The following is a 19,948-nucleotide window of genomic DNA, read 5'->3' as shown; positions in this document are numbered from 1 at the left end:
TTTCTAAAGCTATCTTACAACAACAGCCACCTCGTCCCATTTTCCATATATAAATTTTGAAAAAAATATCAATTAAACTGACTTATAAAGGTAAATGATAAAATTAGATATATTTATTCCGCGTTTTACATTAATTTTACTTTTTATTGAATAAAATGTATTTTGAAGTTATTTTTAATTTTAATATTTAATTAAATTTAAGCTCTTATAATCTTTTAATTATAAATAAATTATTTTAATTATACTTATTTTTCTTTCAATTATTATATATTTTCGTATTGTATTTTGTATTAGTTATTAATCTTGTCCTATATCTTACAGTATTTCCATTCACATTTAAAATAAAATAAAATAAACGCATTTTTAAATGGAAAAATATATTTTAAATAAAATAAATAAAAGTAGAGTTAAAATACACAAAATAATATGAAAAAGAAATACGTTAAAGTATAATCTTAAAATAGTAAAATAAATATTATAAATAGTATAATAATTAAAATAAATGGTGTAATATAAAAGTATCTAAACAATAATAAATTATTTGCTATCATCATCCATGTTTTCTTTAATAAATGATTAAAAATAAAAAATTTCACCTCAGTAAAACAGAAGTCATATCTTATAAGTGGATGAATAAAATAAAGCAATAAAATTTAATTTTACATATAAAATAAAAAATAAAAAATAAAAATACTTTAAAAATAAAATATAAAAAAGTTAGAACTTAGGTTTTAAAGAATACAACTTCTATCATCGTTTAAAAATAGTTACATTACAAGCTACAAAAAGTATTTATTTATCAAATACTAATACTAAAACTAAATAATTTTTTCAACGAGTAAAAAACCTAAAACGGAACTGGAATAATCAAATACATTTTTTTCACATTAAATGGTATTAAAATTCATTGTGAAATATCTATTCAGCGTATATATCCGTGCTAGATAGCATCTCATTAAAAATCAAATGCAAATAAAATAAAATTCTGGACAGAAAAAAAATATCTAATAGAAAAACGAAATGGAAAAATATTTTTTGACACCCTTTTTTACCTGTGACAATTGCTACTCATAATAAAATATTATATTATAATAATAATAAAAAATTATGATAAAATAATAATTTATAAAATTGTAATTTAAATATAAGAAAAATGTGAAAGTATTAAAATATCATGACTCAAACGAAATTCATTTGACGAAGTGAGAGAAAAAAAAAGCGGTTAAAGCCCTTTTTATTATCCAAAAAATATCAGTGATCAAATTAAACACGTGTCGTTACATACAGCGAACTCCACCTCAAGTGCGGGTCCCACCTCCTACCTTAAACGTCCCTTATCCAATCGCGTTTATCTACGCAACCGCAGCCATTCGCCGCGTGTCTGCCATGATCACTCTGCAGCCGTCGATATCCGCGTTGCGCCATCACAGCCGTCAACTGAACGACAGTTCAACTTTATCTACTCTCATTTTTTTTTTCATTTATTCAACTTCTATTTTATCGTTTATTTCGATTTCAATTTCAATTTCAAGCTCGCAACTTTACATGTGGATTTGCGATCACTTGCGGATAAAGTTATTTTCTGCGCACCCTTTTCTTTTCAGCGTCGTCTTCTTCTTCTTCTCTCCCTAACATAACAAGAGATCTTTTCTGCTTTGTTCATTTGTTGTGGGCTTTGAAGCGGAGGAAAATTTAATGGCTGAAGTTTTTACCAAGGCGAGTTTCGTTTCTTCTTTGCTTGGTAGTAGTCAACGCCACCATCGAAGGGTGTCGACGGTTCCTGATACTTGTACCTTTGTTTCTGGCGTCGGAGGGTCTCCTTCTCTCAAGTTAAAGTCTCCGATTCTCAGATCTTGGTCCCCTTCTTCTGAGTTTCAGGGTAAACAGCTTCTCTTTCGTGTAAATAGAGGAAAGCCCAACAGGGTCAGTTCGCGGTTGAGAGCGTCAACTGCTGCTCAGGTTTTTAATATTACTACCTCTTATGGAATTTGCTTTATCCCTATTCCATCTTTTAAGGAATTAGAACCTTTTTGTTGGTGAGAATTTTGTTAATTTGCGTGGCATGTTTGTTTCCAAGTTGCTTCTATTTTGTTAGTTTTTATTGGGAAGGTTTTGTGTTTTTCTGACGGGTTTGTGGAAATTTCTTGTCAAGTATTGTAGATGGCCATTTGAGTCATGTGTATTTTATATATCCTGGATTTTAAAGGTAATTAAACGCTTTTTTGTGGGAATTTTGTGAAAAGATTCGAAATTGCTTATATTTTATTTTATTTTGGTGAGATTTTGTGTAGTCAAAGGGGTTTTTGGAGCTTGTGGAGTTTTGCCTGTAACCTTACAATATGTTTTATTTTTTATTCTTTTTAGGAATTAGGAACCGTATGATTTTGTTTGAATTTTGTTAATTTTCCTGCGAACTTTCCAAATTACATATGTTTATATTTTATTCGGGCAAGATTTTGTGTTTTCCTCACGGGGTTTCTGAACCTTTCCTGTGGAATTTTACAGATGACCCTTAGAATAGGGAAAGTTCAAAAATGGTGGGAAAAGGGGCTTCAACCCAACATGAAAGAGGTGACTTCGGCCCAAGACCTTGTGGAATCACTGTTAAACGCAGGGGACAAGTTGGTGGTGGTTGATTTCTTCTCTCCTGGTTGTGGTGGCTGCAAAGCCCTTCACCCTAAGGTATTCGTCATCCCCTTGATCCAATTCACAGATCAACAACCCACATGACGTTTTTTGATTTTATGATCTGTTAATGTGTCTCGTGGTTCTGATGTTCCTTGGTTTATGTCATGACAGATATGTCAACTGGCAGAGATGAATCCTGATGTTCAATTCCTTCAGGTGAACTATGAGGAGCATAAGTCCATGTGTTATAGCCTCAATGTCCATGTTCTACCCTTCTTCCGCTTCTATAGAGGTGCTCATGGTCGATTATGTAGCTTTAGCTGCACCAATGCCACGGTTAGTATACATGCTATCTCAATTTTATTTCATATCTGGTTTGAAAATATTATGTCCTATTTGGTTAATTCATATAATGTATGTGTGAAATCGGGTGGCACAGCTATGTTTTTTGTTCTGTTAAGGAGATTTAACTTTCCTCTCTAACTCAGTAGTTATGTGTTATTGGCATTTAACTAATTGTTCATTATGACATGATGAATTCTTTCAACCTCAGATCAAAGATTTACAAACTACTTGAATAGTGAGATCTTGAAATACATGACTTTTGTTTCTTTATTGTAATATGATAGATTCCTTATTAGTAACATTATTCAATTTGAAGATGCTGATGAAATTTGATTTAATTACAGATCAAGAAGTTTAGAGACGCATTGGCCAAACACTCCCCAGATAGATGCAGCTTGGGCCCAACCAAAGGGTTAGAGGAGAAAGAGCTCCTAGCTCTTGCTGCCAACAAAGATCTTTCCTTTACCTTGCCAAAACCTTTACAACCTGAACACGCAAATGAAGGGTTGGCAACTGCTCCTGCTCCTGTTCCTAGTTCAGAATCTCTTCCTTTACCTTCACTGACCCTCAATTCTGAGGTCTCCCAAGAGAGAACCTTGACCACTGCTGGGAGATGATGTGGTCAGTTTGTAAGCAAAACCCATCATCTGATTCCATTCCATCCCTTGTACAGTATATACTAGGGTTTTTTACTGCAATATATCTTCATGCAGTCATTGAAGATTTCATTGAAGATAAAGTCAAATAGTGTGATAGTATACTTATAAGGTATTCCTCCATGGCATGTCTTTTTGGATCCATGCCTTGCTGGGATTAGGGAAGATAGAAGTTGTGGAATTAGTAGTTACCCTTTTTTGTGAGGAGGAATCATTTCCTATGGTTGTAAAATGAATGTCATTTTATTTATCAATGGATAATTTGTTTCTTTCTCTGAACAATACTTGTAATATTTAATTATTTTCCCTGGTTTTGTATTATTATTTTTGGCCACTTTAGAAATTCTGGAAATAACATGATTTAGTTTTTCAGTTACAAATACAACTTCGAAAAAAAAACTACCGTATATAAATCAGAAAAAAATAGTATTTTTTAAAGTTGTTTATCTAAACATTGTTTATAGGTAGACATCGCATTCACATTCACTTGAAATATATTATTATTTTATTTATTTCACAATCAACTGTATTATTATTTTATTTTAAAACTTTGTTTATATTAATTTTTATTAGGAAAAACAAAATATGTTATTATTCAAAAGGGGTTTTATTATTCAAAGGGGGTTGTAAAGTGAAAGTTTAGTTGTAAAGTGAAAGTTTAGAAAAAAAACTAGTGTTTTTTCTTATCTTCATATACATTCGAGAACCTTCATTAAAAAGTAGAACATTAGGCAGAGAAGCATGCCATTTGTGAATTTTTGGATGGTGCAACTACTCATTTATCTAGTTCCCATCTCTTTATTAAACAAAATTTCTTTAGATTTATAAAACCAACTTATAATTTCAATAAGTCAATAGTTTTATCTTAATAACACTGATCAAGTTGACTTATTTTTGTAAGATTGATAACAAAGTTAAATTAATGGTACTTGATAATAAAAAAAAAATCAGAGAATAAATATTTAATAAAAGACAGCCTTAAAAAGATGGCACAAAATATCTTAAAAGATAGGCTTAAAAGATATGGAAGATTTGGTTGGGAAAAAGGAGATTGGTTGAAGAAGAGTTTGGAGTGTTGGGAAATATTTAGGCAAATGGAAAGAAATAGGTGGCTGGAGATTTGTATCTGTGACATGAAACCAAAAGAAAGAAGAAAAATGGTGTGTTGATGTAGGGGTGAACGTGGCCTTTTTTGCTTTGCTCAAGTGTTCAAACAACGTGGTCCACTGCAGATTTTGAATCTCTTCTTTGCTGTTAAGTCTCATCATTCACATGCTTATGTGCTACTCCACCCATTTGTCTCTTCCATTTTCACTCATACAATAATTTCATAATTTAAAGATTGTGTCTTTAGTACTTTTATTTCTAAATCTTCTTTTGCTATTATATACTTTTCTCAATGTGTAATTTTTTTTTTTATCAAATTTTAATTAAAAATTTGGTTTTCTGATTTTCTAAATTAAATAATTTTGATCTACATGTCATATAACTGCTAACAAAAAATATTACGTATTTTTAAATAATAGAAAGATCAATTACTTATCTATCCAAAATATTAATAGTAAAGTTTAATAACTTTTATTCATACAAATAAGATTATATTTTCTGATAACAATTGAATGATAGTGAATCGAAATTGTTTAAATTACAAAATTAATATATATATATATATATAATTAAAAATTTATAAGAACCAAAATTTGAAAGTTTACAAATTGTAAAAAGAAAAAATAGATTTAAGTCTATTTTCTTATAATCGATAGAAATTAAAAAATGTAGAGAAATTACAACAACTCACACTTATCAAATATGTTGTTTAATCAACTGAAATAAATAGCATTTTTAGTGCTCATCTTTTTGTTTGAATATGATTTTACTTCCAGTACTTTTTATTAATTTAAATTTAAATATATGAATTTATTCTCTTTTAATGTTCAAGCTTAATATTTAGTAGGGACTAATGACAGATAAACTAAATTCAAATATTTTTTAAAATTAAAAGACTAAATTTATTAATTTGAATGTTGTACCGATCAGGTAGTCGGAAGTGATGACGTGGCAGCAAGCGATAATATAGGCGTGTTGAGCGGAACACCTGGCTGACAGAAGGGATTGGCGGCATCAGTTAACCGAAAGACGATGGGTTACCTTTTTGTGATCGGATGAGCGTTGAAGAAAGTTGGAGATTGAGAGTGACGAGAAGCTTCGTGGTTCGCAGAGAAAATACTTAGAACGCTTGAGAGTGAAGAAAGATGATGGAACAGTGGAAGCGCAAAGGGTTTAAGGGGTTTTCGAACGTTTTCGGAAGCGCAAACGGCAGTTGAAGACGACCGTTGATGAAGCCACGTGTCGAGTGATGGAAAAAGAGGTTGGTGGAGCGTCAGAAAAGCAGAGGGTACGGACGTACGGAAGTCCGTACCAGCGCCACGTAGATCGACAATGACGTGACCTCTTAGTCTTTTCGTTGGTCAAGTCTCAGCTAAAACTAGGGGGCTTGTGTACCGATCAGGTAGTCGGAAGTGATGACGTGGCAGCAAGCGATAATATAGGCGTGTTGAGCGGAACACCTGGCTGACAGAAGGGAAGTACATCGGGAAGTCTGTGTAGTCGCCAATCGTTAAGTTGGCGTTCTCCGATCTCTAGCATGTCTAACCGGCGGTCACCAGGCTTGTGTCATAGTCGTCGTATGTGAGCTTAGGCGACCAAGTGGTCAGAGACCGCCGAAAGGGGCACATCGTCGAAGGATCAGGAAGGCTTGCTTAAGGCTTTCAAAGGGTACTAGTACGAAGGACGAAGTTATCAGATGATCATTCCCTAGCCAGAGGTCGAGGCAAGGGAACAGTTTACCAGAACATGCACGATGTGCAAGTAAAGCAGATCGTGATAGCAGCAGGCGAGACCACAGAGAAGGTGTACATGGTGACACCCCGTACACGCCGCTTAAGGGGTCGCGCTCCAAGGAAGCTGTAGTTACTCCTCGCATGGGTAACTTAGTCGAATAGCTTGAAGAGTAGAGGTGACGCTCAAGTAGAAGGTGGCTCCAGATGGTGACACGTGTACAGCTGGATGTGAGCCACGTGTCCAGAGGGGTAACCGTCAGGAGAGAGAAAGTGCTCAGGTATATAAGGAACTCTAACGAACTTCTGAGGTACGCGCGTTTAGAACACTTCTTTAGGCCTTTGAGAACACTTGAGTAAGCTGAGAGAACATTTGCACGGTTCCTTGAGTTTAAGCTTTTCTCTCTTAATATTTGGTGATTTCGTCACTGACTTGAGCGTCGGAGTGCGATCGGCCGCAGCGGCGCCACTCTGTCTTTTTCAGGTTCTTGCGGAGAATCGAGGTGTGAAGGACGGAAGCTAACGTGGTGCAAAGCTGATCAAGAGAAGATACCTTTGACGTGGCAAAACTCTGGCACTCGAGTCAACCGGCAGGATCAAATGTTAACACAAATAAAGAAACATGTTTTTTTTTTATAATTTTAGAAATGAAAAAAAAAAGTGAATTTAAAATTTTTGTTAATACTTGATGAGAAGGATTATTAATTGCAACAAGAAAAGGAAATGGAAGTATCTTTTACCAGGAAAAACTTCTGCAATTCCCTTTTAACTAGATAAGTTTTCTCTATCTATAAAATTCGATATTATAAAAATTATATCTCTAAAACAAACGAGTGCCTTTATATTTAATATTCAATAAATATATTAATTTAATAATAAAAATATACTTATAAATAATGATTAATATAATCATACGTTAGTTGTTAAATCAAAATTATAAATGTTATAACTGTTATATATAAACCATCTTATTTTCATTTTCTTTCCCTTTCCAACTCTTCCTAGACAAATATTATTAAAAAGCAATAAATAAAATAACATTTATTGTGATTGTACGTGAAGATTGGAAATATAAATGCTGAAAAATAACTAGAATAAACATGATGGTAATGGTGTATTTGAAAAACAACTAGAATATACAACAAGAAATGATTGTTGAATGGTGTATTTAAATTTTTTACAATTTTCGTAAGATCAGTGTTTGATTAGTATAGTCACACAATTTTAAATGGACAAATTGATTGTGAATATATTTTACACTAGTACAAAAATAAGAAAAGAACGCTCCTTATTTAATGCGGTTCAGCGCTTAAACGCATTCGTAAAAAATGCGGTGGCATTTTTGAAATTATTTTGATTTACAAATGCGGTTATTTAAATAACCGCATTTGTAAATCAAAACGCTTGATTTACAAATGCGGTTATTTGAATAACCGCATTTGTAAATCAAAAAGTTTGATTTACAAATGCGGTTTTTAAGTTTAGCCGCATTTGTAAATGGTTTTTACCCTAAAAATTTTAGGCCCTCAACAGTTTCGTTCATTCTTCGTTTGCGCTCATATCTGTTCTTCGTTTTCTCTGGTTGCGAAGTTCTTCATTTTCGAAGGTACATTGCCCCTTATTTTCTTGTTTCCTCTTCCATGGCTTCCGCCGCTGTCGCATTTCGCTCTCGCTGCTCCGCCGCCGCACTCGCCGCAGTTGCCGTGTTTCCTCTTCTCCCCTTCCACTCTTCACCAACAATGTGCCCCTAAAACCCCAGCTCAGTCAGAAGAATATACAAATGCGAGCTCATTCAAAAGAATATACAAATGCGGTTATTTGAAATAACCGCATTCATAAATCGCATTTACAAATGCGGCTCTATAGCCGCATTTGTATTTCTCTGATTTACAACTGCGTGCTGATCAAATGCGGCTCTATAACCGCATTTGTAAATGTAAAATAACCGCATTTGATTAGCATTTCTGCGCTAGTGTTAGTAAATCTAATCTAACATATTTTTCTTCTTTAAACTTATATAACACTTCAATTTTATACATTCTGAGAGTATTTAGGCTTTGTTTGGATTAGAGAGTGTAGGGGAGTAGAAAGTTGAGGGTGTGAGAAAGTGGAATTGTGAAGAAAGTAGAAGTGTGAAGAAAGTTAAGGGTGTTTGGATTGAAGTATGTTAGAGTATATGTGTGAGGAAAGTTTATTGAAGTTTGAGAGTGATGAGATGGTTGTGATAAAATTTTAATTTTTTTTAATGTATAAAAATGTAAATTTACAAATTTACCTTTATCTTTAGAATATTTAAATAATAAATTATGAAATATAAAAATACAAGTTCCTTATTATTTTTAGAACATAAAATTTTTTCATAAAAAAATTATAAATAATATGATGAGTGTGATTGATTTTTTTTTTTACAAATTTATTTAATATATAAAAAATTAATTAAGTATTTTAGATGATTAATATTATTTATTATTATATAAATTTATTTATTTTATAAATAATTATATATTTTTATTATTATTAATATTTAATATAAATAAAATAAAATAAAATAATTAATAATAATATTATTATTATTTATTAAAATTATTTGATTTACATTTATTATCATTATTTTAAAAATTTATTTTATTTAATATTGTTATTTATAATTTTATAATTATTATATAAATTAATTTTAAATATTATTATAATTTTAGTATTTATATTATTAGTATTAATAATACTTCACATTATTATTATTATTATTATTTATATTTATTTGGTTATGTACAGTTTATTTAAAAAAATTATTAAAATTAAATGATTTTAATTATCTTTCAATGAGGGTAAAAATGTAAGTTAGAGAAGTCTATGGGACTTTCTCTTCTCCCTTCAACTTTCTCTTCAACAATGTGAAGCCCAAAAATCCATTCAACTTTTCTTTTTACTTCCCTTCTCCCTCATGTATCACTTGAAACAAACACAAAACATCTTCTTATTTTGCAGTACTCAAGCGGAAGCAAACACAACCTTAGAGTTAAGGGAGAACATTTTTCAATTATATGCAACATTGAAGGAATATTTCTATTTCAAGAAATGTTATGATACTTAACATTAACTTATTAAGTATAGTTCAAATTATTTTTGTCTCAACTAGATAAAAGTCAAGATTGTACAATATTTTCTAGAACGAGAGAATATTACAAAAATAATAAAATCATTATATGTTAAGAGTAGTATTGTGTAAGCTTTTTATATGCACATCTTATCATTTATATAAAGTATAAATATATTATATATATATATATATTTTTTTTTTCCATCTATATCCGTGAGGTAAAACATTATAATCCATATGCATTTTGTCTTTCATGATGTGATACTAAGACTTTATTACTTTGTTGTAAACACTTAAATAAAATAAGTTGGATCAATTGATATTTTTTCTAATATTAATAAACAAATTTTTTATATACATTTTTTATTTTTATTATTTACATATATTTATGTTTAATATTAAAATTTGAATAAACATTGTCGCAGGCTTATATTAACAATATAAATTTATAATTCATTTTAATAAATACGAATACACATGAGAAAGACACAAATTATTTAAGTGCACTACTGATGTATTGTGATCGGAACATAGTCAACATAGTAGTTATACATGATAAATGTACAAATGTACATATATTTCTATATAAATATGTTCTAAAGAAGAAAACAGTAATTTGCAATGTCATGATTTTGTAGTAATAAATTCTTAGACACCAAATAAAGATTGGTATTCAGGATGTCTTTCATTTTTCCTGTCATTCAAAAAAAGTAAAGTTTTGTTAATGAATATATTTATTATTAAATTATAACAAAAATCGAGTAAATGTCAGATCATCTATAAATTTGCAAACAATGAACCTAAAATGAAGAATGTGATCAAAATGAATAAAAAATTTCATTATCATTATCATTATTTAAAATCATTACACCTTGGCGTCTATTGGCTTAACCAATGTGATGGAAGAAGGCCAAACTCAAGCCCAAGTTCAGGCCCAACATGATGGAAGAGGGCCAAGCACCACCTTACATGAAGGTCAACCACAAAACCGTCTAGGACCACAAGGCCGTCTAGAACCACAAGGCCGTCTAGGACCAACCACAAGGTCCATGTCCAAGAGAGATGATGAAGATTGGGACAAGGCCACGGATGGAAGGGAAACATATCTATACATGTTCCAAGAAGCCCATCAAGCGTAGCATAACTTTATTTGTGGTGCAAATAGCATAGAATTGTGAACCTTGTTTAGTTTGAAAATTAGGATTAAGCTAGGATTACCTAGGTTAGTTTACGGTTTCTAGAACCTCCTAAACTGATCTAGGCCGGCCATGTGAAGGCTAGGTGTCCCATGTGCTCCCATGTGCCATGTGCTCCATGTGCTTCCATGTGCTCACTTTTGCATGTAGTTTGGCTTGCATTTGCTTTTCATTTGCTTTAACATTTACGGTCCTCCTAGGCTATTTAAGGAGGAGCCTACCTCATGTAAATCCAAGATTACTTTTGAGTATAGATATGCTGCCAAATTTGTGCCATACATACTCCTTGCCTAAATCTCTCTAGATTTAGGGCTTTAATCTTCATCTCTTTCACCAACCAAAAGGAGCTGACCGAACCTCTCCTAATTCCCTACCTATCATGCACCTACAAGGCTACCACACCTCCTAGGAGTGCCTTGATCCATCTACAAACCATTAAGCTTCCGCAAACCACCCAAAAACCATAAAAGAGAAGAGCTCAATGCCATCACAACAACTATAGGGACTCTTGCCCTATAGGGACTTGAATGATTTGGTCTAACTTTCCATTAAAGTTTAGCAACAAAATTTGAGAAAAGGATCAAATCGCAAGGAGAGTTCCAACTCTATCTCTTATCTCAAGAGAGAGCATAGAAAAGAAAGGGGGGAGAACATTTCAAAAAAAAAATCTAGAGAGACTCTCAAGAGTGTAGGAAAAGATGTGTCCAACTCACAACCCCGCAGTAGAGACATTCAATGCTTTAAGTGTCTTGGTAGAGGTCATATAGCATCCCAATGTCCTTATAAAAGAACTATGATCTTAAGAGGGAGGGATGAGTAGTAGTCAAGATGAGTCTAGTGAGGGAGAGGAGAAAAAAAATAGTGAGGGGGCATATCCTTGTGAGGGAGAACTAATGATGATTACAAGAACCCTCAACAACCAACCTAGTGCTCACCATGAAACACAAAGAGAGAACATTTTTCACACAAGGTGCAAAGTTTTAGAAAATGTTTGTCCTGTCATTGTGGATAGTGGTTCTTGTTGCAATTGTTGTAGTTCTAGGATGGTTGAGAAGTTTGATCTACAATTAATACCTCATCCAAAACCTTACAAAATTCAATAAATCAATGAAGATGGGGAATTAACTGTAGACAAGCGAGTGAAAGTACAATTTTATGTGGGAAATTATAAAGATGAAGTTTTATGTGATGTAGTTCCCATGGAAGCTTGTCATATCTTATTGGGAAGACCATGAAAATTTGATAAGAAAACTATGAATAATGGTCTTACCAATGATATTACTTTCACTCATAAGGAAAATAAGTTTGTACTTTATCCTTTAACACCCTCACAAGTGATAAAGGACCAAGTACAAATGAAACAAAAAAGAGAAGATGAGACAATTCTAACAGAGTGTACCCCTCGCAGTCTTCCTTCAAAGTTGGCCAATAAAACCCAGCTCGGGTAACTTGCAATGCCAGTGCTCGACCACCTATATGACTGTCGCAAATTCCTTCATGCGGCTCCGAGATTATTCGGACACACTAGTCCCCACTAACGCACGTGAGTGTCAGTTGAGCATATCCAGGACGAAACAGTTTGCCATCAATCAAGGTGTATCTCCTCGCGTTCCTTTTGATCATCTTAGCTTGTGTAGGTTCGACAGGGAGCAAGCCGTCAGCTAGGTAATACTAGTATTGGGTAATCCAGGTTTCCTTAAGGTAAGCCTGTGAAACGACAACTAGTTTGTCCGATGGTATCTCGTACATAACTAGTTAGGGAACTCTCAGGGTTTCCTGAGTCAACGACTTGTGACTCTTCCCATGTGTCGGGCTTATCTCCAAAACCTCTACTTGCACCTCTTCTTCCCTCCTTTCTCCCGTAGTGCAAGGTGATTTTAACGTCTCTTGAATTACCGACCTATGTCGGCCTCCCTTTCCCAGGCTTGCCAACTTGGCCAAGAAGTCAGCTCGGGTATTTTGCTCCCGAGACACATGTATCAATTTAAAATCGGTGAAACTCTTTCTCAACATTATAACATACTTTAGATATAAAGCCAATTGTGGGTTATTGGCTTGATATTCTCCTGACACCCGCCCTTTAACAAGCAGCGAATCTCTTTTTACCAACAAATTCTGAGCTCCCAACTCTTGTGCTAGTAGCATTCCTGCTATCAAGGCCTCGTACTTCGCCTGGTTATTATTGGCTTTGAATGCAAACTTCAGGGATTGCTCAATCAGTAAACCTCTGGGACCCTCAAGAATGACCCCTGCTCCGCTACCCTACTGGTTAGAGGATCCATCGACCGATAAGATCCACCGAAAATTCCCAGGGTCAGGACACTACCCTTCAGTTACAAGTTCCACCATAAAGTCGGCGTACGCTTGTCCTTTAACTGCCCCCCGTGGCTCGCACTCTATGTCGAATTCAGACAATTCCACAGACCAGCGGACCATTCCTCCTGCTAGGTCAAGTTTTTGCAAGACCTTACGAATGGGTAAATCAGACATTATTATCACTGTGAAGCTCTGAAAGTAATGACAAAGTCTTCAAGCTGTGTATACCACTGTCAAGGCCGCCTTCTCAATAGCTTGGTAATGCTCCTCTGGTCCTTGTAATACTTTACTGACGAAGTAGATCGATCTCTGTGCTTGGACCAGGTCCTACACGATTATCGAGCTAATTGCTCGGTCTGTGATGGCGAAATAAAGACGGAGGGGTGTACCTGGGGATGGTTTGCCTAGGATAGGAGGACTAGCCAAATACTCCTTCAGCTTGACGAAGGCTTCCTCGCATTCCTTCGTCTAGGTAAATCTATTGTTCTTCCTCAAGCATTGAAAATATGGGTACCCCTTATCACCACTAGCTGATAGGAAGCGGGACAGGGCAGCCATGCGTCCAGTTAATTGTTGGACCTCCTTTACGTTAGCGGGACTTCTCATTCCAATAATTGCAACACATTTGTCAGGGTTAGCCTCTATGTCCCTCTCGGTCAACAGAAAACCGAGAAACTTTCCTGCCTCTACTCCAAATACGCACTTCTCTGGGTTCAACTTTAAGTTGTACTTGGCTATTCTCGCAAACAACTCTTCCATATCAATGATGTGTTGACCTTTCTCTAAGGATGTCACGACCATGTCTTCTACGTATGCCTTACACTTCGCCCGAAAAAGGGAGCCAAAATTCTGTCCATCAACCTCTAATATGTGACACCAGCGTTCTTAAGGCCAAAGGGCATGACCTTATAGCAGTAACTTGCAAATTTGGTCATAAAGGCGGTCTTGTTTTCATCACTGGGTGCATACGTATCTGATTATACTTCGAGAATGCGTCCAAAAAGCTCAACAGGCGACAACCCGAAGCAGTGTCTACCAAAGAGTCGATGCTCGGTAGAGGGTATGAGTCCTTGGGGTAGGCTTTATTCCAATCTGTGAAGTCGACGCACATCCTCCACTTCCCATTAGCCTTCTGTACAAATATTACGTTTGCCAACCACTCAGGATATTGAACTTCCCTGATATGGTTGACACCTAACAACTTTTGAGTCTTTGTCCTTATAATCAAGCGTTTCTCCTCGTTGAACTTCCTCCTCCTATGGACCACTGGACGGACACTTTCATCCACAGTGAGTCTACGATATAGGAATTCGGGGTCTATCCCAGGCATGTCAGCGGAGGACCAAGCAAATGCGTCCATATGTTTGGCTATTACTTCGACTATCTTGTCCTGCAATGTTGTGTCTACTGAAGCACCCATCTTGAACATCTTTCCACCTATCTCTTTTTCCTGGACGTCACCCGCGGGCCCTGGTCATCTTCTGTCGACAATTTCAGTCTCCAGGACTTCAACGGTTCTTCCTCCTTGGATGGCAGTTGCTGAGTACGTCCTCCTTCTATTCTTCAGACTACTTTCATAGCATTTCCGTGCAGCCTTCTGGTCGGATTTAATAATGGTCACATCCCCATCTAGTAAGGGCAACTTCATCTTCATGTGCTTGGTTGAGGCTATCGCCCTCAGCCTGTTTAGGGAGGGTCTGCCCAAGAGTAAGTTATAGGCCGAAAGCATATTAACTACAACGTACCTTATAACAATGGTCCTTGCGGCCTTATCATCGGAGAAGGTCATCCTCAACGTACCCTTGTACCTCTACTTGGTCCCCCGCAAAGTCTACCAAGCATCCATCGTGTGGCCTCAACTGATCGGGGGATATCCGCAAATTGCCGAACGTTGACCAAAACATCACATCTGCAAAGCTGCCTTGATCAATGAGAACTTGGTGCACTCTCCTCCCTACCATAATGACGGATATCACCACTGGGTCATTGTCGTGGGGAACCACATCTCCCAAGTCAGACTTCTTGAAACTCAAGCCAGGCTCGGGCGAAGTATCCGTGCTTCTCATGTCCAAGGACATCACGACCCTTGCGTACCTTTTGCGTTTGGTGGCGATGCTACCACCCCCCGAGAATCCTCCTGAAATAGTATTCAACTCTCCGTTGACGGGTACTTCATGCGTCTGCTCTCCTGAGATCGCCTCTCCTTGAGGCTCTTCTGGATTAGCTTCCAAATACTCTTTCAAGAAACCTTCTTTTAGCATCTCGATCAATTGGTGGCCCAGTACTAGGCACTGCTCAATACTGTGCCCGAAGCCTTTGTGGAATTCACACCAAAGGTCTTTTCTAGACCATAGATTTGTGTCGGCCTTTTGGGGAAACCTTAATTTCTCTGATACCTCAGGCAATGCTATCAGCTCCTTGTATGATACCCAGAACTTGGGGCGGGTCTCTTCTTCCCCACCCTTTGTCTTGGGTCCGCTCTTCTTGTATGACATGTGTCTTGAGTTCGCCCTCTTCCTCGTTGAGGTCTCATTGACGCTCAAAGGTCAAGAGGTCTTTACCACTTCTGTTGACTTAGACATTTTGGAATACAACCTACCATTCTTTGTAGCTACAGCCTCCTTGGTGTTAATGTGTGTGACAAATCTCCATCAGATCTCGAAGAACGTCTCTACTGGATTTTTTAATCAAGGAGTCGTTGAATGGTCCCACAACGATTCCTTGCTCAAAGGCGGTGACGTCTTCGTCATGGGTTTGGAGTCTTACCGTGAGCGCCCATAACCTGTTCAAGTATTCCTTCAACGTTTCCCCTCTCTGCCTGACGATGAAGAGGTCATATAACACTGGGGGTCTGACCTGGTTGGCGGCAAACTACTCCCGAAATATCCTGGCGAACTGTGCGAAAGAGGTTACGTGGCCATCAGGGAGTCCACTAAACCACTACAATGTGGTATCTGTGAAAGTACTCATGAACATTTTGCATCGAACAACGTCTAATCCTCCCGAAATGATCATCTAGGCATTAAAGGTCGTGAGATGATTTTCGGGGTCTTCTACCCCCGTAAAGATGATCTTGGGCGCAATGTAATGCGCTGGCACCAATTCATCCATAATCGTTTGTGAAAAGGGCTCAGAGCAATCCCTCACAGGTTGGTTTTCCCCTCTCTCTCTTACCAAACGTGGGTCGCGCTATTGCAAATCTCGGTGTAGGTCTTCATTGCTTTGATGCAACTCCTCACGTAGTCTTTCCTGCTCTTGTCTAGACTGCTCATTAGCCTCTTAGAGATTTCTTATTGTCTCCATGAGTTGTTGCAGTGTGGGAGCCTTGCCTCCTTTTAGTCCCGATGGTACTTTTCTAGTATTCTGCATCTCCGTCTGAGAACTCGAACAAAAAAGTGGATGGGATCAACTTTTAGCGGGCCCCACGGTGGGGGCCAAATGTTCTCACCGATTGACTCTTCTGCTGGTCGACTAGGTTGAACGCCTTCTCTTGGATTTGCCGCAGTTGAGTATTGACTTGTGTCTCTCTATTGAACTGAAACCTGGCTCCGTTGTGACAGAGGGCGTCCTCGTTGTTGATTGCACTCTGACGATCAAGTTAGTAAGGGCTCACAAAAAGTAAACAGTTTTTAGTCTAGTGTGCAAAAACAGTGTACCTTCATCTGGGGTCTTGAACCCCTTATGTAACCGCACGTGCAACAATGAGAGAATAAAATCTTAATTGAAAAAAGAACTGAGCAGATAAAATAATAACAAATAACCCACCTGACATGGGCTTCCATTATTTTGTTATGACTGTACACACTTATCTTTTAGGGTTTTAGCGGCATTTCTCACAATACGTTGTACGTATCCCACATGCAACAAACAAACATACACAATTATCTGTAAGCGCATAGACATAGGTCCCGCTCCTACGTGGGGGCAGCCACATTGTATTTGTTTTCAACGGACTCTTCCATTAGGCCAAGTACTCATAATCTCCACCCAGGCCCAATAGTCGAGCTAACCACTTGCCAGCCCATACCGAGAACTGAGCTATTTCTCAAGATAAACCATTGACCGAGTCCCTGCCCAGTACATGTTTAATTTTATAATAATTACTTTAAAAATTATTTTGAAAATGTAAAACTACTAATAAAATCAATTTGATTTGAAAAAAAAATCAAATCAAATAGAAAAACTGAATATTCAAATTAGTTTTATTTTAATTAAATATAAAATTTAATCAAATTAAATAATATCTTACCATTCCGTTTCTGTTGATCTTTTATCACTTATATTTTTCATTTTGCTATGTTATCTATTAAAAAGTTGAAAATATAAATATTAGAAAACTTATTTGAAAAATATAAAAAATTAAATATATATATTTATTTTTAATTAAACAATTTTAAAATAATTAGATATTTATATTCATTTTTAATTAGGAAATTTTAAAATAAATAAATAATTTATTTTTAAAGTATGATTATATAATTTTTTAATACTATTTTTTTTTATAAAATTATAGAAACCTAAGTTAGTAAATAATAAGATAAACATAGAAGGATATTTATATACTAATTTCAAGTGGCAAATATAAGACATTAAAATATAAATCTTCGTTACCTAGCATAGACCGATTAGTTGATGGAGCATCCGGTCAAAGCAATGTTGAGTTTTCTTGATGCTTACTTGGGTAGAATCAGATACAAATGTATGGACCCGACATGCCGAAAACAACTTTTAATACTAAAATAGCAAATTATTGTTATCGGGTCATGCCTTTCGAATTGAAAAATGCGGGGTAACATACCAAGCATTAATGGATAAGGTGTTTAAAGAAAAAAATGGGAGAAAGATAGAGGTTTATGTGAATGACATGATTGTTAAGTCATGTAAGATTGAAGCTCATGCAGTAGCTTTGGAGGAAGTATTCATAACAATAAGGAGGTATGATATGAGGTTAAATCCAGAAAAGTGTATTTTCGGTGTAATAGGAGGGAAGTTTCGAGGAAAAGTCCAAAAAATTTGTAGGAAGTCCAAAGATTAGTTAGAAATTTAACTGTCTTGTCAAGATTTTTACCAGTGTTGGCCGAAAGAACAAAACCAATTATCAAATTGTTAAGAAAAACATAAGCCTTTAACTGGAATAAAAAGTGCAAACAAACTTTCACAATAATAAAGAAGTTATTGGCGGAACCTCCAATCCTTGTGAAACCAATGTTATCCCAACCAATCATTGTTTACCTAGCAACATCTCCTGAAGCAATTGGAGCATAATTAATTCAAGAACTCCCAAAACAAAAACCAATATATTTTGTGAGTTGGGCTTTACAAAGTGTCGAAACTAGATACCAACTTGTAGAGAGAATAACCCTTGTCCTAGTATATACTGCAAGACGTCTCTAACCATATTTTCATAATCATCAAATTATAGTGAGAACTAACTGTCTGATAGCAAAAGTTTTACGAAAACCAAAATTAGCAGGTAACATATGATCAATAGAGCTTTCAGATTTCGAGATAAAATACGAACAGAGTGGAACAATCAAAGCACAATCTCTTGTAGATTTTACAATTGAGTTGCCGACAACAACAATTGAAGAGGAGACATGGTTATTGTATGTAGATGGGTCATCAAACAAGAAGGGAAGTCAAGCTGGGATTGTATTGGAAAGACCAAGACATTTTCAGCTTGAATTATCACTAAGTTTTGAGTTTAACACCTCAAATAATGAAGTAGAGTATGAAGCTTTACTTACATTTTTAATTCTTGTTAGAGACATGGGAGCTATTGTTAGGATATATGGCTTTAAATTAGAGAGAGGGGGGTGGTGAATTGTTTAAAGAGAGTTCTCGCAATCTATTGAGCCTTGAAAGAAAATACTTCAAAAATACCTTGATTAAGAAATCAGTTTTTCAAAACACAAAGCTAAAACCACAGCACTGGGAAAACAATCGGTTGTTTCGCAGAAACAATCGGTTGTTTATACCAGTAAACAAATATCAGAACTGAATTCTAAAGAGTTAGGGATAGAGAAAATGTACACAGATGTTTATACTGGTTCACTCCAAACCCAGAGCTACATCCAGTCTTCTCAAAAACCCTGAGGAAATCCACTAAGCAATCACACCTTGATCACTTACACCACAACCAAGAAAGTGACCTTGAACACCTCAAGACACACACTCTTCTTGGCCAACACACCAACACTAAGATCGCTGATCTTGATCCCCTCAAGAACACACAACTAATCTCAGCAAACATAGAGACGAAAACTTGTTTCACAGAGTACAAGGATTACACTTGTTACAGAAGATAATCTGAAATCAATACAAGCAGAATCCTATTCCACAAACTTTGATCAATCACAAACTTTCAGCAATCTCAGCTCTTTGAAAAACTCAAAAACTCTTAGCAAAAACTTGTCAAATATTTTTTTCTCAAATATGTTTTTCTGAATATATTCAAAGATGTAGTTTGTTATCAAATCTTAACAAACTCTTAAATTGCATTAAAAGATTGGTCAAAGCATTTAATGACTGGAGCGTAAGCATTTAAATCATTTAAAGCTTAGTCAAAGATAAAATAGTTTTTCTGTTATGGTCCCAAAACAAACAATCGGTTGTTTCCTCCAATCAATCGGTTGTTTTGGTTCTGAGAGTTCAACCATTTGAAAAACAGTTTTCAATCTTTTCTTAAAACATCTAAGTATAAACAATCGGTTGTTTCGACAAAACAATCGGTTGTTTTAACTTAGTTTGAAAACATTTTACTTTCACAAAGATTGAGAATGCCTATGCTTTAGATTCGATCAAGGGGTGGATTACAACACTCAAACTACCCCAGAACTATACTAAACCAGCACAGCAACAACAAGCACAACC

General features: G+C 35.5%; 2 protein-coding genes across 2 annotated transcripts; one reads left to right on the top strand and one right to left on the bottom strand.

Annotated features, from left to right (window-relative positions):
- The first annotated feature begins 1,354 nt into the window (after positions 1–1,354).
- Positions 1,355–3,911, top strand: LOC137813932 (thioredoxin-like 1-1, chloroplastic). The gene is made up of 4 exons (XM_068616424.2): positions 1,355–1,959; positions 2,506–2,682; positions 2,800–2,964; positions 3,318–3,911. Exons 1-4 carry the CDS (start codon positions 1,696–1,698, stop codon positions 3,588–3,590), a joined length of 879 nt encoding a protein of 292 aa, XP_068472525.1. The 5' UTR covers positions 1,355–1,695; the 3' UTR covers positions 3,591–3,911.
- Positions 3,912–14,549: 10,638 nt separating this feature from the next.
- LOC137815884 (uncharacterized) lies at positions 14,550–15,570 on the bottom strand. The gene is made up of 2 exons (XM_068618993.2): positions 14,876–15,570; positions 14,550–14,772 (listed from the first exon to the last, which is right to left on the bottom strand). The coding sequence occupies exons 1-2, from the start codon at positions 15,568–15,570 to the stop codon at positions 14,550–14,552; spliced, it is 918 nt and encodes a 305-aa protein (XP_068475094.1).
- Between the last annotated feature and the right edge of the window lie 4,378 nt (positions 15,571–19,948).

Source organism: Phaseolus vulgaris, chromosome 1, assembly GCF_051622355.1.
Source record: "Phaseolus vulgaris cultivar YP4 chromosome 1, ASM5162235v1, whole genome shotgun sequence".
NCBI lineage: Eukaryota > Viridiplantae > Streptophyta > Magnoliopsida > Fabales > Fabaceae > Phaseolus > Phaseolus vulgaris.
Note: the sequence above shows the minus strand (reverse complement) of the source record. Positions and strands in the feature narration are given on the sequence as shown.

Bases quoted from the DNA above. Each gene is read 5' to 3' on its own strand.
- LOC137813932 (XM_068616424.2), top strand. From the start codon at position 1,696: ATGGCTGAAGTTTTTACCAAGGCGAGTTTCGTTTCTTCTTTGCTTGGT. The intron at 1,960-2,505 runs GTTTTTAATATT...GGAATTTTACAG, and splicing joins GAGCGTCAACTGCTGCTCAG to ATGACCCTTAGAATAGGGAA. The intron at 2,965-3,317 runs GTTAGTATACAT...ATTTAATTACAG, and splicing joins TTAGCTGCACCAATGCCACG to ATCAAGAAGTTTAGAGACGC.
- LOC137815884 (XM_068618993.2), bottom strand. From the start codon at position 15,570: ATGTCATACAAGAAGAGCGGACCCAAGACAAAGGGTGGGGAAGAAGAG. The intron at 14,773-14,875 runs GTACGTTGAGGA...ACTCTTGGGCAG, and splicing joins GACCAAGTAGAGGTACAAGG to ACCCTCCCTAAACAGGCTGA.